This window comes from Odontesthes bonariensis, chromosome 17 (assembly GCF_027942865.1).
Source record: "Odontesthes bonariensis isolate fOdoBon6 chromosome 17, fOdoBon6.hap1, whole genome shotgun sequence".
Taxonomy (NCBI): domain Eukaryota; kingdom Metazoa; phylum Chordata; class Actinopteri; order Atheriniformes; family Atherinopsidae; genus Odontesthes; species Odontesthes bonariensis.
In genome coordinates this window covers 7,940,724-7,962,765 of record NC_134522.1, presented here as the reverse complement: position 1 = coordinate 7,962,765, position 22,042 = coordinate 7,940,724, and the positions used below count along the sequence as shown (strand labels likewise).

The 22,042-nt window shown below is 43.3% G+C and overlaps 1 protein-coding gene across 2 annotated transcripts; it reads left to right on the top strand.

The window, feature by feature from the left end:
• The first annotated feature begins 1,012 nt into the window (after nucleotides 1-1,012).
• wdr43 (WD repeat domain 43) lies at nucleotides 1,013-21,809 on the top strand. Of its 2 annotated transcripts, none has more exons than XM_075447900.1 (18): nucleotides 1,013-1,252; nucleotides 1,971-2,105; nucleotides 3,329-3,450; nucleotides 6,752-6,872; nucleotides 9,954-10,072; nucleotides 11,067-11,169; nucleotides 11,329-11,393; nucleotides 12,178-12,337; nucleotides 13,443-13,529; nucleotides 13,667-13,792; nucleotides 14,151-14,300; nucleotides 14,485-14,571; nucleotides 14,688-14,719; nucleotides 14,806-14,869; nucleotides 15,746-15,859; nucleotides 17,702-17,771; nucleotides 20,656-20,714; nucleotides 20,827-21,809. In XM_075447900.1, the coding sequence occupies exons 1-18, from the start codon at nucleotides 1,046-1,048 to the stop codon at nucleotides 20,941-20,943; spliced, it is 1,938 nt and encodes a 645-aa protein (XP_075304015.1). In that variant the 5' UTR covers nucleotides 1,013-1,045; the 3' UTR covers nucleotides 20,944-21,809. The 2 variants fall into 2 exon arrangements, with proteins under 2 accessions (XP_075304015.1, XP_075304014.1); XM_075447899.1 differs by having other exon boundaries at nucleotides 12,139-12,337.
• Nucleotides 21,810-22,042: the final 233 nt, after the last annotated feature.

Genomic DNA, 22,042 nt, shown 5'->3' with positions numbered 1-22,042 from the left:
AAAGAGGTGTTAGAGTTGTTCCTGCAGCCATGTCAAGAATCAAGAATCAAGAATCTTTATTGTCACTATGCAGGCACAATGAAATTTAGTTCAGGAGCTCTTGGCTTTGTAGACACAAAAAATATAAAAAGATATCTAAATAATATGCAAGAGAATAAAAATAGTAAAAGTTAAAGTAAAAAGTTACAGTGCAATCCGGTTTCCAACCGTCTGTGATCTCCCACTTCCTATGATATCAAGGGAAGAAATCCTCCTCATTTCTCTCCACTTTCTTCCTGCTCTGCATATTTTACATCTCTTCTTCAGCTCATTTTTGATTTAAGGTCTTTTTTTCCAGGTATTACTTGGGAATGGAAAGCTCAATCAGCAGCTCCAACATGCAAAAAAACCTACCCTGTTGCCATGGTTACACATCATAATAGATGTAGAAAAAAAGCATGTTGAGTTATCAAAAGATCAGAGCATCCAAATCAGGATAGAAAATGTTTTGTTGTTTTATTTTTAAATTTGTGTTTTCACAGAAAATAAAGTTCAGTAGAAAATCTTAAGATACAAAGAAAGACCAAATATGGCCGAAGTTGTACTCTTGTTGGGGGACAGAAACTCCAACTATCTCTTTAAATTCTACACGTGAATACAAAATTCCTTCAGCGTTCCAGAATGTTGTCGCTGTGCCCGCGAGACGTTCTCAGGTAGCTGAGGCGTTCATGAAACTATGAAAGCTTTTTCTACTGGTTTACAACCCACGAGTTTATAGTTTTTGATACGAAAATAAATGCCTTATTTACTAGTAGCTGTAAAATTAAAAGGAAATACCTGGGATACTCGAGTAACGTCGTTGGCTGGAAGCACCAACCGCTTGTTAAGTGCGATATTTACAACAAATCACAAGGAAGCCTGAAGGCGGCATCAATCGACCCTGCCAGTTGTCGGACAACAGCCAATGGGAGCGCCGTGATCCCTGGCGTGCTACTGCGCATGTCCTCATTGGGTCGCACGTGTTTGTGTAACCACGGCGCAAGCATACGCAAGCAGCGCTACAGAAATGGCGTCCGACGGTGGCAGTGCTTCGCTGCAGCTACCCTGCGTTTTTTCACCCAAATCACGACAGTACTTAGCTCTGTGCGCTCAAGACGGCAGACTTCGCATCTGGAACACAGACAGTAAAACACTTCAGCAAGAATACGTGCCTTCAGCTCATTTGAGTGCCACCTGTACGTGCATAACCTGGGGACCATGCCGGACAGTCAAGGTACGTTAGGCTTCTATGGGTACCCCTGCTGTTAGCCGCACAAGCTAGCGAGGCCTTAGCAAGCTCCATGTGCTAAATTATAATCGAGGTGCGCACGTTAAAAACTTCAAAAAGTCACTTTTAACAAAGAAAAGTTATCACGAAGCTGAAAGGTTACGCTTTAAGTTTCTTGAGACGCTTTTCCGGTTTGACAGACATGATTAGCAGAGTAGCCACATTAGCATTACCACCGAGCTAGCGTCGGGTAGCCGCAGAACGCACATGTTGGTCCCACATGGTGGAAAAGGAAAACATGGTTAGCGTCTTAAGTTAGTGTTTTATGATCAGCTTACTCCAAAAACATTCAAAGGAGTGATTTTAATCGGATAAATTGTTTTTGTGTTGTTTACGAACAGCTGACGCTGCAAGGAACTCTTTATTCAAGTTAGCATCAGCCCACAGAGGCTTCAGAAGCGTGTGCCACCATGACACGCATCAAAGTCCGTAATCAATTTGATTTAGGCTGTCAATATACATTTAAAACACAATTTCATAGAAGTTAAGTTAAATAATAAAACTTTTCATTCCTGTTTTTGTGTACTGTATTCTTTGCTAAATCAGGCCTGTAATACTTAGTTTCAGAGAGAAAACCTACTGTTAATCTGAGACTTCTGGAAGGAGACGAGCTGTCAATATGTCCTCAGAATCTCATCAACAATTTTACAAATGTGCTTTGCAGGAGGGGCCTCAGAGGAAGAAGAGGAAATCGGAGGCAGTGCAGGTGGAGGAGAAGGCAGACCTACTGGCGATGGGCACAGCAGCTGGCGGTGTGCTCATCTACAGTACAGCAAAGGGAGCTCTGCACTGCACACTGGTGAGTTGGAGACCTGACCCCACTCTGCACTGCATGGCTTGCTTACCACAGTGTGCAGAAGAATAACAATTGAATGAAAAGGAAATGTCCAGTAACGTACTCCTCTGCTCATGTGATGCTCTTCAGGCAACTCGGGTTTGAAGCTTGTTTTTGTACTTCATTGCTTTGACACGTTTCCATTGCAAAGTATAGCAGACTTTAGACTGTTTCTGAACCAAAACCTTTAAAATAACTGCTGTTTACACTGTTTACAATTACAGATTATTGTAAAAAGAACTCAAACACCAGTTTTAAAGTCACATTGAAAGAGATGCTGATGAAAGGATGTCATACCACACCTCAGGATACACATTAAAGACACCATATCTCTGTTTGCTCTCCTATTTTCCTTTTGGTTTTGTGTGGTGTTGGTGCATCTACTGCTGCACGATTATACATAACAAACTGACTATAGAGGTCTGTTGATGCAGCAGCTGGTCAGAGGTGGAGATCATTGGTGAGCAAAGAGTGTATGTCTGAAATGAAAAGAAACTTTCTGCCTACTTGAGGACTCTTCTATGTCCTGCTCCACTGTTTGGTGGAGCACTTTTTAGTTACTATACGATATTTTAGTCTGAGCAACCTCAGACCAATTTAGATACGTTACACTAAAAGTGATGTTATGCAGTTTGTTCTGCAGTTACTTTTTAAAATGTTTTGGTACCATTTGTTTAAAATATATATTCTTAAAAAAAAGTCAAAAGCTTTTAACTCAATTACGACATTAAGAGTTTATGACAGATGTTTGTTACAGATTCACTGACTTTATTCATCAATTAAAAGCAGTTTCCACACAGGTTCTGCAGTCCTGAAATGTTCTTGAGATGTTCTGGAAGAGTAGCACATGAGTATGAGACTGTTGGCAGGTTTATCAGCCCCATGAGGAGATGGGAGTATATGTTCGTTCACAGCTGGAATTGAGTTGCCTGATTGTATCATGTAGCTTTAATTAGTTTACTTAGTTGTCACAGTATTATTAAGAATGTGATATCTTCATGGAAATAAAAAGTTTGAGGGTCCCACAGGTGAGCAGCAGCTTAGAATATGAAGGAACTGAAATATTTGAATGTTTTTGGATGGTAAGAAGGAAACATGCTTGTCAGTGTGAGAAATTTAACATTTTGCCTTTTTAATAACATGGAAATTGGTTTTCTGCTACTAACTGTCTCATATTTCTCTGACAGGATGGAGGACATAGTGGAGGAGTGAACTGTGTGGACTGGCATCCTGAACAAGGCTTATTATACAGCGGCTCAGATGACACAAACATTGTAGAGTGGGACCTGCAGACGGGCAAGACGCAGAGGTTAGTGTCTGCTTTTCCCGATCTGACCACACTAAATATTCAGTTGATGAGTTTTATCATCCTGGAGGATTAACGTCCTCTCCAGAGAGCGCTGCAGTGGAGGAACATCAAAACTTTCTTTAATCACACACTTGTGTGGTGATGTGTTCTGTCTGTGCAGACTCTGATGATTCTCTGGTGCAGTTGAGAACAATGTTGTTTTGGGGACACATCGTTGTGTGCCGCCTTTTTTTCACCTTTAATTGTGATTTCATCTCCCTGTTGCTGCTTTTAAGCCGCAGACGCCATCTTGTGAGGGGAAACTAGAGAAGTTTGACTTTGGTCTTTGTGCAGCACCTGTCGGTTAGCTCCTGTTGATGTGAGCCGCCGCTGACGTTTGTTATTTGAAGTGGTAAAAACCACTTTCAGGACCAGCTGAAAAGCATGTTTTCTGCATCTCAGACTGACTTCAGCTGGTCTGAAACTTATTTGACAGCGGCAACCTTTTTTCTTTGTTACAATGCGTTTTTGGTCAGTTTTGATATTGGCAGAAGCTCATTTCACCTGTAAAAGCTCTGAATTGTCATCTTTTAACCCAACGAACTCCAGCATACGACTCGACCTGCTTTTCCCAACGTTTATATAAGGTTCTAAATTCTTCTGCTCTTCTTTGAAAGGTGCAACGCTGATTTTCTTTGCAGTTACACTTCCCTGTAAATTATTGGTCATCAAAATTGATCTATTCAAGACATTCCTTCATCTCAACATAAACTTTTTGAACATACACATCTGAGTTTTTTTCAGTGTCTGCAGCAGCACTTCTGACTTCACTAATTGTTCCTGCCGGCTGCTTCTTATAACTCAGGTTGGCAGATGCCCTTTGAAAGCACACAGTGATTCTTTTTTTTTTTTTTTTTAGGCAACGTGTGTGCAGGTGTAATCGTAGCATGATTACATGATGATAACACATAATCAAACAGGTTTGTGCTGTCATAAACGGTTTCATAAGTAATACTGGGTAAAGTTCTGCTAAGATTTGGGACGTTCTGAGGGACATTTGGTGGAAATCTTTCCAGAAAATCCCCAATTACAGCCATAACACACAAATAAGGGTGTGAATAATTACTCCATATTCCAGTTTTTTGTGTATGTATCCATGACGTTTCAGCTGCTTTCACTGGTATAAGCCCTTAACATAGAAATGAGTGAAATGAAATGAAAAATACTTTGTCTTTACATGTTGAGATGTCAGAGTCTGGGTGGAAGCCGGTCATTCTCAGAGCTGAAACACACCAACGTGCTGCATCTCTGACAGCTATCAGGGCACCAGTGACCACTTATTCGTATTTTACGGCATCTTCTGTGACACTTTAACTAAATATTACAACTAGCTGAATGGGTGGGACTTCAGAATGTTTCCTCTATTTGTTATTGGGATTTTTCCATCTTCAGAAACATCAAGTGAATAGACGGAAGCGTTTACACGAGGCTCTGTTGGTTTTGATCAAAGCTGCGCAGGTTGTCATCTACCTCTGTCAGGTCAATAGGCGGCTTACTGTCACCCCCACTTTGAACCGTTGTGAAAACAAAAGATGGTTTAGACCCCCCTGTCCTGTCCGACATGGCAGTCACAATTTTATGATGACAAAAAGATGTGGAATGAGCGGGTCATCTCAGTTTGGAAAAGAGCTGCTGAAAGGGGGAATGCTGTGCATTTTGTGACACAGCAGTCAACCACTTACTCCCAACTGGTCCTCATGGAACCGAACACAATAAGATTTATTCCATCTTAACTGAGATGAGTTGCCCTAAAGATTTTTTTCTTTCAGCTGATAAACATTGTTTCAAACGCATTTGTAACCAACTATTTCTCAAAGATTTATAACCGAATTATTAAGTCGAGGTTAAAAATACTCCTAAACTTTGTACTGGCTCTGTTACCACCAGGGAAACTAGTGAAAAACGCTGGTCTGGAGTAAGGATGATCCGATCCGATCACGTGATCAGACTTCATCGAAATCGGACGTTACATCCTGATCAGGGATCAGATATATAGCCTATCTATATATGTATATTTATTCTCATTATTATTATTAGTAGTATTTACTGTTATGTGGTGGTACCATCAGACCGTCTCAACCATAGACATGATATACGTAGACGCCTCATAGACTGACGCTGCCTGTTGGAGCTGACGTATTGGCGCGGCCGCCATCTTGGATGAGTTTCCAATGCCTCCACATTCCATTTATTTCTACTGATGAAGGCGTATATCTCCAACTACAATAACCATAACTCCCCGAATTTTGATGTCTATGGTCTCAACCCCACACAGAATCTGATCGGGACATCCTTAGTCTGGAGCCCTGGTTGTGCCATCGGGTATTTAGTTTGACTGCGTCTTAGAATGTGAAGGACTTGTCTGGTGAACGAGTCGCTGCGCAGGCGTCGGTCATAGTCGCCGTGGATCCTCAGTCGACGCTCGCTGAGGCTCATGAGTGGTCTGCAGAATCCTTTCTGGTTTGTTTGGGTGGTTGGAGTTAAATAGTGGTCAGTGGTGGTTAAATTAAGTGGGTAAGCTGCTTGTTACAGAACAGTAGTTATTTACTTAACAAGAACAGAAATGGCTGTGTTCAAAACACAAAGCTGATCACATGTCAAGAAGAAGAGAAGTTAGCTGAGTTTCTATTCACTAAACATTTTTCTGTTGACTGTTTTTCACTGAATGGGTAAAGTTGTTTCCATTCCCTTTAATATGCATCAAGCTTCCCTCCAAACATGCTAAAATAATCTCCCCAATGAAGTGCATAGATTTTTTTGTTTAACCTAACAAGGTTAGGTTAAACAACCTAACCTTGTTGTTTAATCCCACAGAAATGCTCCAAAGTGACAGGTGGAGCAGAGGCTGCGGGGGGCGTTTGTCAAATTTACGCCCTGAAAGCAGCTTTTAGGAGAAGCTAAAAAGTATAGGCTGTCACAGGAATGTTTTCTACTTGGCTTTCTGCTTACTTTAGAATAGCATCTTTAACACAGACTGAAGTGCTCTGCGGAGGTGCACTCAGCAGTTAAAATCATGGACCGTTTAGAGCTCAGTAATGGTTTGGAAAGTGCTGAGTGTTTCCTTCTGTAAATATTAAGCTGTTGGTGGCAGTTGCAAAGTTTCAGGCTCATCATTCAAACAGGAAAATGCTTTGACAGAAAACACAACACGCGGGTTGGTCTGATAGCAGTGATGAATCCCATGAAAATGCTTTTCGAGTAAAGCCACCTGATGACTCACAATGCCCCAAATGTGGTCATTGTGTCTTTATTGTTGGAACAGTAAGTGGAAGGCGGACCGTGCAGCTGTGACCAGTCTGTGTGTGAGCCCCGATGGGAAGCTGCTGCTGTCAGCTGGACACATAATCAAGATGTGGGACTTGGAAACCAAGGAGGTGTACAGGGTGAGTCTCCATTTAATCCGCTGATTTATGTCCATCTTTGCTTATTCATGAGACCGTTTGATGTGAATACAGTGTGTCAGAGGCCACAGTCGGAGAATCAGAGGCAGTAATTAGTATCCGCGGGGTCTTACAAAGTCTAAAATCCAATCATTTGAATTTAAGCCCTTAAAATGTCTAAAATTCTCTTGAAATCTCATAAAATGTCTTGAATACGATTTTGAAAGGTCTTAAAAATGTATTGACGTGACTTTTATTTAAAACAAATGTATAACCTTCAGTCTCGCTTTCAGATGTTTCGCTTTTTGAGGACGCTATAACGTAACTAAAGTGGCTGTGCTGCCCGGTCAGAATTTATCAAGCACAACCTGCTGTATAGTTTGCTGTTCTTGGTTGTTAGCAGCGTCGTGACTGAGGAGTGGCTAATTAGTTAACGCTTTGGTTAAAGGGATAGTTCGCCTCTTTTGAAAAGACAAGACGTACATCACACAATTTGGATTAGCCGATTTCATCAAGAGAGACCGTATCTTCTAAGTTAAGGGTCCGTTCATGCTGATGTTCGACGAATAAAATCATATATTTTGCAAGTAATTCTGAGCCTCCTTTTTGCCAGTATTAATGTGAAATTAGTAGGGCTAGGCAACGATTAAAAAATTTTAATCTAATTAATCACATTTGTACGCAAAATTCAAAAATGAATTCAAAAGTAGTGTATAGTAGTGGTAGCCTAGCAAGCCAGACCCCTACAGCAAAAAGCTGTACAGGGGTCTAGTGAAGCTGGATAGCAGTGTGGGTGGGATAAACGGTTGTCTGTTAAGTTGCCTCTGCACTCAACGCCACGCAATAGGATGGCGCAACAACCAATCAGAGCGATGAAGAAGGATTACGTAGTCAGCGCGACGGAAACATGGTGGAGTGTAGTCTGTCAGAGGAAAGAATATTAGTCTCCGAAAACGTCCTTTTTTTTTTTTTCAAGAAAAACTTAAGTGCAATTATCAGTTAGTTTTGCAAAGAAAACTGTATATTTAAATCTTCTAGAGTCGCTGCCAAAGCCAAATCGAAAGACTACTCGCACCTCTGTCGTCACTAGGTAGCCCAGCCTCCGACCCCGCTCCTCACGATTTGATTGGCCCGATTTAAGTTTCGATTTTCAGCCTCGCAAAACGACCACAAGTGACTAGACTGCGCCCGGGAGCAAATTCAATTTGCGGTCGATAGGGGCGTCTAGATTTCTAGGCTATAGTAGTGGTGCAACGGATCATAACTGATCCGTCAGCCGAACGGATTTCTCTCTACGGTTCGGTACGTACGTGGTCCACTGATTGATTGACGAAATAAATAAATAAGGAGGCGTGTTTATGTGGAGGCCGCGCGCCTATTCAACCTAAAGGAGAAAAGCACAGTGGTAGCCATGGCTAGCGGAGGAGGAGAGGAACTTGAAAATCCCCCTGCATCATTTAAGTCGCATGTATGGGCACATTTTGGCTTCCCTGTCACATACAGTGATGATGGATTAAGGGTGGTGGATATAACAATTACGGTATGTCGGCATTGTGGCACGAGAAAGCCATATGAGAGTGGAAATACATCCTGGCATGTTAGCTCCAAGACGAGTGCTGCGCATCAACCACTAATCACAGCGACATTTAACACCCTTAAGCAGCAGAATCTGACAGGGCCAAAGTTATAACAAATCTTATCGGAGTGTTTATAGCTGCAGACATGAGGCCATACTGTGTTGCGCAAAACAAGGGGTTTAAACATCTGCTCAATGTGCTTGAGCCACGTTATGAAATTCCCTCGCGCACCAACTTCAGTGAAAAGATCGTGCCAAGTCTGTATGAGTAGGAAAAGTTAAAAATTGTTTCGGAATTGTCCCAGGCTACTTCTGTTGCGCTAACCACAGACGGGTGGACCTCCAGAGCAACAGAAAGCTATGTAACTGTGACTGCTCACTATATCACAGCGAACAGGGAGATGCGAAGCCCTGTGCTGCAGACACGTCGCCTCTATGAGAGTCACACAAGCGCCAATCTAGCGCAGGTACTGGTAGAAGCCGTGGCAGAGTGGAAGATGGAGGCAAGACGCTACCTAGCTGTGCCTGGTACTTCAGTGCCTAGCGAGAGGGTGTTCTCCACAGCAGGGGACATAGTGACGGCAAAGAGGTCTACACTTTCCCCAGACAGTGTAGACGTACTTATCTTTTTGAAGAAGAATTTGAAATTATAAGTTTAGGTCTGCTTTAGTTCTGCTCATTTCATTCTATTTGATGTGTGCATACATAGGTCAGTTTTTATTTAAACTCCATGTTTATAAGGCTTCATGCCTTAAATTGCCCTTTGAGGTTTTTGTACACTGACCATTTAAAGGATGAAAGTGTCATGTCTTATATTGCACTTTAATTTGTGTTTATATTATTAATTTTATTTAAGCAATGAATTGACATCTTGGGTTACATGTTTTATTTAGTGAACAAAAAAGGTTGTAATAAGTGTTCTACTAAATAAATGTAAAGCAAAGTTATATTTTGTCTAGTTTTTCTGCTGTTCCGAAAAGTTATTCGATCATTTAAAATGAAAATGGCCGAGTAAAAGTTCCGTACCCTTCTCCATGTTTGGTGGATCCGCCAATTACTTTGTTTTCCGGTTCCGCAGCCGACGGCAACAGACTTTTACAAAATAAAAGCCAATAAAACGGGTGGTTTGTGGCGTACATGTCCCATGTACAGGAGCATATAGTCCTCGCTGCAGCTGGCCCCGGTTCGGGTGCCGCATCGGACGACCCTGTGCTGCGTGTCGTTCCCCCTCTCTCTGCCCCCTGCCTCTTTCTGAACTTTCCTATCCATTAAAGGCACCAAAGCCTTGCGTTAAAACCTGCATTAATTCACAATAAAATATTTATCGGCGTTAAATAATTAATGCGTTAACCCAATAATAACGAGTTAACTCGCCCAGCCCTAGAAATTAATCTCAAATTGTATTAATTATGGTCTTAAAAAGTCTTAAATTCCCCTTGTTGAAATCTACAGAGACCCTGAATTAACAACAAGTTGTGTTTCTGACTTTTTGATCTTTGTGTCTGCAGAAATTCACAGGCCACTCCACAGCTGTGACGACCCTGCGCTTTGCCACCACGAGGCCTCCTGACAGCAACGGCCTCTATTTCCTCTCAGGTGCTGCACATGACCGGCTGCTCAGCGTTTGGTGAGTGGCAAGAGCTGCTGATGTTTGGTCATCGGGGTCCAAACTAAACTTTCAATTTGAGTCGTGTACCCTGAACCAGCACTACTGCACTTCCAACACATTATGACCTCTGATCATGGTCTGGAAATATTTAGACGAAAAGGTTGTGTGGTGGACAGGTGCTTTACTTTGACAGTAAGTGCTTTTACCAGCTTAATTTACAGTCAGGGATGATCACAGCACGTGTTGAGCACTCTTCATGATGATGTGTCATTATCTGAGTTACTCCTAAAAGAGAATGCTTCTCAGATCAAATACAGATGGTTCACCACAAGGTGCAAAGCACTTATAAGGCCCATGAATAAAAAGACTAGATTAAATCGAGCCAAAAACGGCTTAAAAGTACTCTGTGGACAGATTAAAGTTTCATCAGCTTATACCCAAGTGATGTGGAGAAAAATGTTTTGGGTCACCTAAAACATGCTGAGAGGCGTGAAGCTGCCGGAGCAGCTTTTTAGGTTTTTAAGCTGCGTGTCACAGCTGAAGACGAAACCCAGAAGGTCCAGACTGTTAAACAAGGTCTCTGCATGTGTAAGAGCTGCAATTCCAAAGGAAAGCAAACACAGCGGCCCGCTTGGCCTGTGTGATCAGGGTCATTTGTTTGGCTCTGTGTGTCACATTATGGACAGATTTGAGTGAAAATTTGACCAGATGTGAGAACCCACCCGGCCCTGTTGGTTTATCTTTAATCTTTAATGAAGCACAGGTGGAGGTGGGAGCTTTTGTCTGCTCTTATCACTGTAGCTTGAATATATTTTATAAAACATTTATCAGCATTAAAATCTTTCTGTTCGTAACTCTGTAAACGAGAAGAAACATTCTTATTTGGCTGCTGAAAACAAGTGTTTGGCTCATGGATGTATTTTTGGGTTTAATATCAGAATCCGTTGTTGTTGTTGTCTGCGTTGGCCTCGGCTGTGTTTTTAATGCAACTAATACAGAGTTCTGACGGCAGGCAAGTACGAGAAGACGGGAAGGACAAGAACTCAGTGGTGTCCTTCACGCTCACCGACGAGCCCCGGCACATTGACCTTGTCGCATCCAACCGCAAAGAAGAGGTTAGAAAAGCTCCTTAAATTATTCTCTATATGTTGGCTTGGTCGGTGTCTTAAACATGTTCCAAATCAACAGAAATGACAACAAAACCAACTTTTACAGTGTTTCCTCACTGTTGTATCGGACCTGTTTTCCATGTGCAAATGTGTTGTTTTCCACAGGCGGTGAGGCTGGCGGTGGTGTGTAAGGACGGGCAGCTGCATCTGTTTGAGCACTTTTTAAACGGGTGGGTATTTCAGCCTCTTTGCACAACGCATGTCAGTGGAGCGCACGTGTATGAAAGGGCCAGGTGTTCAGACTCAGTCCTTAACCAGCTGCACCTCTGACACATTTTGTTGACACAACGGCTTAAATGAAACTCTTAAAGACGCAGATAAGAGATGCGGCCCTTTTGTTTTAGTATTCAAACATGAATCATTGTTACAGTCACTTAATGAGTGACATTCAGAGATGCACTAATGAGCCGCTGTAATAAAACCGCTCACGGTGTGCACAGGCTGCAGTCTTTCTCTGCTGAACACCTTTCACCTCCATCCATTCATCTCAGTCTGTAGCAGATCAGAGCATCCTTTAATGCTTCAGGGGACCTCTGACTGCATGCCTGCCGGTTGAACATTTTGTGAGACCGAGCACACATGAAAAGCCTCGTCTGCAGAACACTGCTCCTACAACACAAGCAGAGGGTGTGGACCGGTCTGCCAAATCTGGGAAAGCATCTGCTGTCCTGGCGACAGGACCCCCCCAGAAGTCCCCATCTGTGTGTACATCAGTCCCTTTGCATGCGCTGTGAAGCTGAGCTGCAGTTCCAGCTTTACTCCTGATGAGCGTAGTTTTCTGCTGCATGCTTTGAATGTGTCGAAGCCACAAAACGGTGCACAGAAGGCAGAGGAGACTCATGACTCCGCTCCTGGCTGTTGTTGGAGAATACAGGACTTCTCCTAACACTTGCCATATTTTGATTTCTGTTGAAGACTACCATCAGTAAAAGAAGTAAACGTGTGTCCACGCAGGCCGTGTAAGAAGCCCTTGTCCCCCTCGTGTACGGTGCAGATGTCGGATACCAGCGAGTCCCCGATGCCCATTCCACTGCTGGCGGCTGCTCTGGGAGCAGATAATCAGTCGGTGGTGCTGGCCTACGGCAGCCACCTACAGCCTGTGATGGAGACAGTGGTGAGTACGCTGAGAACGCTCTACAGGGTCATGTGATGGACCTCAACACGGTTGTGCTCTAACAGACCGATTTCTCCCTCCCCACCAGTTATTAAGAGGAAGCGGTAACGTTCCGAGGAAACAGATTTTTCAGTGCATGGTACAGCTTTTAGTTCACGTTTCGCTGTGGTTCCTTTTGTTGGGAAAATGTCCGCTTCTCAGCTGAGTAGCTTCTAAGAAACAGCCGACGAAAGAAGACCTGAACAACCTGAGGCAGGAAGCTTATATGAGACAATTAAAGACGCGGCAGAGAATCGAATTCTGAGACTAAAACTAAACGCAATCTAAACATTTCAGTGAGAACAATGTGAAATTGTGAAAAAGGTTTATGTGCATTAAAGGGATACGCCACCCCCAGGCCAAATTAAGTATCCCCGCATTCCCGAGACATAAATAAGTGTGTGGGAGCGTTTTCCTGGCGACCCAGGCATTGTCCGAATCTCACAGCACTGACCACTGCTTGGTTGTGCTTAATACATACATGCTAGCGTCTTAATTTGGCCTGGGGGTGGCGTATCCCTTTAAGGGAAACGCACAGATCTGACCTGTCAAAGATTAGAATGAAGCTGCCAGAGAATAAACTGACTGGCATCTTTCCAGACCTGATGGAAAACCTCAGGTGTTCTCAGAGATGAAAGGAAGCTGATTCCACCTCACAGTCTAATTAATTGGGTCTGGGCCATGAGCCAGAAGAAGACATGTGGCCGATGAACGGAACCCTCGTAACAACAGCGCACGCATCGCAGATTCATACATGAAAACATCTTTTATAAAGGATGTATGCATGTTCCCGTCGCAAAGTTTATTAAGCCTTCTTTCATCTGCACCAATTCTGAGCCGTAACCGCAGAAATGAGGCTATAACGAGATGAAATGATCCGACGCGCCAGTCGACCTCAACAGAGACGGAGACGGTGGTTAAATCTGAGTCCAGCCGGAGCTCTCGCAGCTCGCCCGCTCTGCTCGTTCCGTCGGCACCTGTGGAACTAATTTCATTTTAATTTGTGGAGATGATTCGACTTCTTTTATTGATCCACCTGCCGCTCTTCTTTCTTCCACTTTCACAGGAAATCAACACAGCAGAAAGACGCGTATGTTTGACCCGTGATGTTCAAACCAGCTTGTCTCTTACCATGGAAACCACCGTTTCCAAGGTAACAAAGGCCTCATTTTCAGTACAATTTATAAAAAAAAAAAAAAAAAAAAAAGGGGGGGGGGGGGGGGGCGGCTTTGACAATCCACGTGCACAGCTGGATAAATTTGAACTTTTCCTTTTGAATGCCTCTTTCAGGTGAAAACTCCAATCGTCAATGCCAATAGCAGAGTTTTGGTTCCCGGGCTTCCTGGTCACCAAGCCCCAGTGAAGGGACCCCCACAGGGATCGGAGAAGAGGAAAAAAGGCGCAGACATCAAAGAGGTAGAGGCATAGCTGCTGGTGGCGGCGCTGTATCCGTCTCTGGCTCTGACAGCTTTATGGCTGCGACTCCTCCTCAGGACGCCGTAAAACTGATGGAGCGCTGCGTCCTCATTAACGTTTAATTGTCTGGTTACAGCTCAGACACAGCCATTGTTAACTCTGTTTTTATTCTGGCTGATCAGGTGAAGAAACCCAAATCCCCTCTCGGGAAAACTTTTCACATTCTGTTAATTTTATGCATTTTAATCTCGGTGCTGTTTGTGATATGGTTTTTATATTTAATCTGAACAAAATGCATTAAATGTGAGGAAAAGTGAGTGGATTCCCGCTTGGCTAAACAAACTCTGTTCCTCCGCAGATTTCGATAGCTGAGCGACTCGGTGAAATAGATCTGTCGGCGGTCTCCAGCGAGAAGGGAGCTCCCAAAGTAACGGCCTCATTACAGACGGATAATTTTGCTGTGCTTCTGGTGCAGGGCCTGGAGAGCAATGATGCCAATATCTTAAATGTAAGTGAAGCGAAGGGCACAGCTTTGGCTTGATTTGCATCAATCAGACAGTTAAACAATATTCAGAAATGAAGACTTCATGGATAAACGCTCAATCACAGCGTTGAAAAGTTTTGGATTTGAGCTGCTTGTGTTCAGGGGCAGCAACATCGTGACTTTTTTTTCTTTCTTTGACCTCATGCAGAAAGTTCTCCAAACTCGTAAAGTGGCGATCATAAAGAAGACGGTTGCTCGGTTACCCCTCTCTGCTGTTCTGCCGTTGGTGGAAGAGGTAAGTGGCACGACGACACTTCCTTGGAAAGTTACTCTGACCTGCACAGATCTCTCACCCTGCTGTCAGGACCTGTGACAGCTGCAGTTTTAACCCACTGTTTGTCTCCTCTGCAGCTGACAAAGAGGCTCCAGGGGCACCCTCATACGTAAGTGCTCAGTCTGGTTGTGCAGCTGCGTGTCACAGAAAGGAGGTTGGTGTGCCTGACGGCGTGTTTATGTGTTCCTCCCACAGGGCGATCCTGATGGTTTGGTGGCTCAAAGCTGTCCTCATGCACCACACATCATACCTGGCATCGGTGAGTCCAGTTTTTTGCTGATATGAAGACAAAAATTCATTTCTGGTCTGATGGTCAAGCCTCTCCTTTGTCCCTTTATTTCTAACTTAGCAACAGTTGTGTACGAGCTTTGAAATGGACTCGTCGTCCTTGTACTGATTAGAGTATGGCAGCCCGACCGAAGCCCGACGGGCCGGACTCGGACAAAAAATTAGAATGTCTTGTCGGACTCGGGTCGGGCTCGAAAGCAAGCAGACATCGTGAAAATTATAAACAGCCAGAGGACAGGTTTCAGTTCATTGCAAACGTCAGTTTTTGTGATAAACATAAATAATTGAATATGCATAAATGAAAATGTTGGTAGGCTATTCGTGCCTCATGCCGTGCAGCATGCATCTGTGTGCATCTGTGGTCTGTGCATGCTCGGTGCGCACGCACGCATATCGAACATTTGAACAACTTTACATTAAACACGTGCGATCAGTGCAGCCGAGCTCAGTTGGCTGGAAGCGCTATGGAGGACATTAAAAGAAAAATAGCTTCTGGAGAACTGAAGAGTGCTTGTGCATTTGTTATGGTGCACCGCCATTAATGTGTATGTTTTATAATGGATTATGGTGGATAATGGTGCGCTGTCACCAATGTGTATTTACTGATTAGGGTGCGCCGTCTTGCGTTGGTCATTGGTCTCGGGCTTCCGGCGGGCTCGGACACAAATATTTTAATTAATCTCGGGCTCGGGTTGGATTTGAGAACTTTTCTGTCGGTTGAGGGCCGGGCTCGGACAGAAAAATCCGGCCCGAGCCAGGCTCTAGTACTGATGTGTTTGGCAATAGTTTGTGTTTTCTGCTGCTGAACTGTTCTCCCCTTCCATCGTTCCATCTGTGTATCCAACAGCTGCCAGACCTGGTTACCCAGCTGGGGGTCCTTTATCACATGATTGAGAGCAGAGTGAAGATGTTCCACAAACTAACAAAACTGAGCGGGAAGCTGCATCTCCTCATGACCCAGGTAGGAATCATCACTCTAAAAGTCCGTTTCATCAGTGTTAGAAATGCTGCTTGGATATATCCTCCCTGTTAAAGTGCCTCATCAGCACCTTTACAGAAAGTTTCCCTCTGAGTCCTGGTCTGAATATAAAAAAATCTGTGAAATATCTCCCAGAATGAGAAGCTTTTTGCTGTTAGAATGAAGTGAAAACCCATCAAACTTGAGCTAAAAGACTTTTATACTCATGTAGCTGACAGGATGTTTCTAAGTGCTTAGCACTTCAGGTGTTCATTGTTTGTTTGGGTCCCGTTTCCTTTTCATTTTAAACTGCAAAAGGTGGACTTTAAAAAGTATTCTGGCTTAAACTTTTTAGAAAAATGTCATCTTGAACTCTGTCAATATAAAGTCGAGTCCCGTTGAATTCAGCTGGTCACAGGAATGAGCGCTCATTAAGCCGTCACACTTTGTTCTGGATTGTGTTTTCGCTCTTTATTCTGAAACTTAACGCAGGAGTGTAAAGGAGCCGTGTGGTAAACGGGTAAAATCAATCCATTTAGTGTCTTTTTCGAGTAGTCCGTTATCAGAACTGTTCTCACTCTCGCTGGTCTGACCTAGCTGTATAAAACGTTTCAGCACCTTTTAACGTGAATTACGTGTTTAAAGCCTAACTATGAAGTGATGGGACATGAAACATCCAGTGTGAGCTGAGAGGGACACTTAGATATATCACCAAAGCAGTCAGTTTTATGCTTCTTGCTGTCGGGACATGGACCCGAGACCTCTGGGATCGCTCTGGGGATGATCTCAGATATCTGTGGACTGTGAGGACTGAGCTTTTTCAGTTTCGATTTAGTTGATAAATCACACATAAAGCAATCGAGTTTAAACCAATGTACTGTGCAATACCAGGAGTAATGTATTAGTATTCTATAAAAACGCCGTGAATAACCATAAGTGAAATCAATAAAAGTAAATTAGAAGTTCCATAAACCAAAAAACTGGGTGAAATGGAGGTTTTAGGCTCCACCAATCTAAAGTTTGGGGTCTTCTGAAATAAGCTTTTGGTTTTACGCTGTCATCTGCGCGTCTGATTGTTCGACTTCATCGGAGGAGTACGGTGATGCAAACCTTCCTCTTTATCAGCTGGGTCCAGAATGATTTACATTCACTTGTAAAGAACAGGAAACTAGCACGGAGAAGCCAGCGCTCGTGTTGTTTCTCATGAAAACGTTTTCTTTTCCCTCTTAAACCAGAAACTGTGATAAACGGGTGTATTTTGTACCAGCTGCTGACAACAGATCTGTTAACATGCAAAGAACCAATTTTAAATAGTGTCTTTAGACACTTTGTTAGTGGCAGCCTGTCACAAGATGACAGTTTGACAGACATGAAATAGTATTTATGCACCACAAGGTGATTCCTAGTCAACAAAGAGCTTTGGGAAGCCTGGAGAACTATTCCTGAAGACTAGTTACAGAGAGGACAGAAAGCTGGTCTGAGAGGGTTCAGGCTGGTCACTTTCAAGCCTGTCAGAATTGTACAAACTCTGTTTTGGCCTTATATTCTGTAATTTGGTTTTTACAAATGCCATCCAGACGAGATGCAAAGAAAAAAAAAAAGTATTGGTGGCTCAAGACTTTAACACAGTGGTGTCTGATCTGTGAGACTAATATTCACGTGAACTCCAGCTGTTTGCTGCATTGTGACGACATGATCAGCTTTATTCAGCTAAGCTGTCGGTGGTTTTAATGTTTTGGCTTATCGCTGTAAAGTGAGCATGGCGTCTAATTAAATGAGTTGAAACGGAATCTGAAATGAAGCTTTGTGGTCTTTCCAATGTAATACCCTCTGTTTCACCACTAGGTGGCGACAAATGACAGCTGCAGCACGGTCTCAGATGTTGACCACACAGCCAAGCTGGTGTATGAAGAGGGTAAGTGTTTGTTCTCCTCCTGCTCAGTCTTAATAACCTTGTGTTTCCCAGCTGCTTCTTCCTTTTAAACACCTTCCTCCCTGTTGTCGGCACAGTTTCTTTCACTTTCAGGTTTATGTGCAGCATCGCAGCAGTTCAGTGAGCTGTGTGAGTGGGCAGCTGACGAGATTAAAATGATGATCTTATTTCAGCCTTTGCTCATCGCCTGTTTGTTTTTCAACTTTTTCTGGTCTGTTGTTCTCATTAGTTTGACTGGCACGTATTATCCCGCCAGCTGATCTGTAGTCATTTGGGACTCCTGGTGAGAAATAAAGTGAATGTGTTAAGTTTTATGAAGACAGTGTTGCCCATCTTTCCGCCACTCTTGGCGATGCGCCGCACGCAAACACGACTCCTGTTGCTTGGCAACCTGACCGTTCGGTGTTCAGATCCTCCCCTTTGAGCGGAGCAACAAGGCCCCGCTCTGTTCACTCTCATTTCTCATTACCGTACTGTATAAAACGCTTTATTGAACCACATGGAAAATTGGCTCTCATGAAATAATTAACCTGCGCCTTGAGTTTCAATCCCCCTGTCAGTGGTCCAGGATGTGAGACGGCGTTGAACAAAAAAGTTAATAAAAGAAGCTGATGAGCAGGAAGCAGGAGTTTGTTCCTTTGTGTCAGAGCTGAGCAGATGATGCCATGCACTGGGCTCATTATGGGCCCAACATGGAAATCTGATTCACTAACAAGTCAGAAAAGGCTGAAGCTTCCTGTCTCAGTTTGACACTTTGCACAGTGAAATGAAATGATTAAGTAGCTGATGTGGATGACTGCTGTACATTCGTGATCCACTGGCTTGGGCTGTCTATCCAAAGATCATATGGTGATATTTGTGGATAAAATGGAGTCAATTAAATTTGAAATTCTGCAGGGAAACATCACACTGTCTGTAAAAAGCTGGAGATGAAAATTATACTTTTTTTTTAACAAGATGTTGACCCTGAACACACCTCAGCATCCACAGATATCTTTATTTTTGAAGGTTTCCCTCTGAGTCCTGGTCTGAATATCAAAAATCTGTGAACATCTCCCAGAACGAGAAGCTTTTTGCTGTTAGAATGAAGTGAAAGCCCATCAAACTTGAGCTGAAAGACTCGGCTTTTACACCCTCATGTAGCTGACAGGATGTTTCTAAGTGCTTAGCACCTCAGGTGTTCATTGTTTGCTTGGGTCCCGTTTCCTTTTCATTTTAAAGTGCAAAAGGTGGACTTTAAAAAGTATTCTGGCTTAAACTTTTTAGAATGTCATCTTTAACTCTGTCAGTATAAAGTCGAGTCCCGTTGAATTCAGCTGGTCACAGGAATGAGCGCTCATTAAGCCGTCACACTTTGTTCTGGATTGTGTTTTCGCTCTTTATTCTGAAACTTTACACAGGAGCAGGTGATTTGTCTCTCAGCATCTTTTGTTGTTATTTTTTCTATATGATGCAGTTTTTACACCTGAAACGGCACTTTTAAACTACGTTCAACAACAAGTACACCCGCAGAAACGAGCCATTTCCCCGGGTAGCCTGTTTATGCTGGTTGCTTCTGTACTCAGAACTGGTGTAGTTGGTACCACTACCTCCCAGGTTGCCTGATGCTACAGTACGACGGGGTGATTTATCATATAAAAAGCCCCACACAGCAGGACAGAGGGCGGCTGCCTGCTGTGTTGTAAACGGGTAAAATCAATCAATTCAGTATCTTTTTCGAGTTGTCTGTTTGCAGAACTGTTCTCAGTCTCGCTGGTCTCACCACATCATCTTCAAGGCCTTTTTTAAAATTTATTTATTTTTTTTTTTAAATGATAACCAAGAGGTCAAAGTGTGGACATGAACTGTGTTTGGAATTGGTCACGAGTCACTGAGTTGCCGGGTAGAACTAGAGGTCAGGATGGACAGCGGCTCGGGTCTGCAGTAATAAACACAGCGGCACACTAAAACAGAATAAAATGTACACACAAAAAGAGAACGATATCCAGCTTCACAAGTTAAAATAATACTAGTTTAAGACGCCACAACCTCCACAGTCATGAAAGGTCGAACACAACATTTCCAACCCGACGTATCTGCTTCTAATACAAATTAAACTGCTTTGAAACATACTTAAATGTTATGTTATTACCCTCACCGAAGAAATAGACTTACCGAAGCCAACAAAGACGGTCCAGCAGTGGTAAATGCAAAGCTCGGCGGTTATATTAACATTGGATCCAACAACATGAGCCACAGAACAACCGGACTGCTCATGTTCTAAATGCCATTAATATGCGATCTCTGATATTCTCCTGGATAATGAAGAGCAGGTCAGTTGTCGGTTAACGCCCGCAGGCGCCACACGGGGGCCGTCAGCTTGGCAATAAACAGCAGAACGCCTGCTTTTTACCTCCAACAATAATGCTGTTGGACCTTTTCATTCCTCCACTCCTGCTGCCGCCTTTTCTCATGTCACTGTGGTCCTGAAATGACCAGAACCCATCCTCCGTTTGGGCTGCCAAAAAGTTTCTCCATGTTTTGTCAGTCCCCCCCTTTTTTTAGAATGGTAGTTACTCCTCTACTTATTCTGCAGTTGTACACGGCATGTCAGAGTTTCTTGCAGCCAGAGCAGCAGAATATTTCTCCATATCTGTGTCTGTTGGTGAGAGATGCTCATCACATCCCTCTCCTCCTGCACCAGTCAGTTGTGTAACGCCTGCATTGAAATGCAAATGCATCCTTTCCTTTGTGTAGAGTGTAAACACGAGCGAGGGAAGCTTTTTCCCTTTTTCTTTTAATTTGTTTGTGGGAGGAGTTGTGTTCGGCCTGATGGAATGAAAGCACTTTGGCGTTAGCAGCTGATGGATTTGTTTGCCCTTTGCAGAATCATCCGACGAAGATGAGGCTTCTGGTGACGAAGGACTTCCTGACGAGGACTCTGATGTAAGTTAGACTATCCAGTCAGAGAAAGAATTGGCAACACGGTCAGGATGGCCCTGAGGAAAGTGTGCTATTTCCGAGCTGAGATCTGACATGTTTCTTTGCTTCCTCTCAGCATTGGGAAGAAGAGGAGGAGATGGAGGAGGAAGATGAGGATCAAGACAGCAGAACGGAACCCAAAGCAAATGGCGAGGAGGACATGGAGCATGAAAACGAGAGCGAAGAGGAATGAGAACAAGATTTCAAATATACATAAAATGGACCTGAAAGAGTTATATATACTTTCATTTTATTTTCTTGCTTTTGATTTTATTATCACGAAAAAAAAAGTTTTACAGAATCAAGGGACACGTGTTGAACCAAGGCCAGACGGGCCCCCTGGCCTCGCCACAACTCTTTTCAGCCACAAGGTCGGAGATGCCCAGCTCACCGTCTCCTCGTCGTCTGGGCAACATTCTGCAAACCTTAAATCGGTGCAGCCTCCTCCTCCTCACTGCCCACCTGCATCCCAGCTCCGCGTTCTGACGTGTTTGCATTGAAAATGACACAAAAGCTCATTTTGTTGTATTCAAACTTCACTTTTGCATTCCAAATTTTATGTCCTCATGCAATGAAATAGCACTAGAGCATCTTCTATGTCCAGCTTAACAGTCGGTCTTAACCATACTCTGATTGATTTTAATTCAACTCTGTGGTCTCCATCTGGAACGCGCAGCAGAGCCCGCAGATGCAAACGCAGCGTTGGAGTTGGGATGCAGACCTGCTCCTGGTGGTTGTACAGAATACCAGAGCAAGACCACACATCAGTGTGTATCTGTATGTACAGTGAAGTGTTTGTATGAGCTCTTCCCTCTACAGCTTTCCCCCAGACATCCTTAGATTAAATGAACTCCTGTAAAGTCTCCTGAATGCTGTTTTTCTTTGACTTTTTTAAAAACTTGTCTCAGCTTTCCTGTTTTAACTGTTCTTTTTGTGAGTTCAGTCTTTGGGCTTGTCCTGACGCCCGCTGCCTTCAACCCACGGTCACAGAGGCAACTGAGTAAAAGAAACTGTGAATTTTTTGCTCAAACAGGTGAATAAATGGGTTTTCAAAAAGTGTTTGGGGTCATATGAGCATTTCTGAGGCCTTCCAGGGAGTTCAAAGTAGGATTGTTCAGGAGTGGCTGGTGTGGAAACGTTCTCTAACATGGTGTCGAGAGTTTCTGTTAGTGGCTTAATCCATTTATTCTACCTGAAGGAGATTTTATTTCACTGATTTTTGGGTGGGATTTGTACAGTGTCCTTTTTAAATGCAATTAAATAATACTTTTTCCCAAAGGGAATTTAAAATG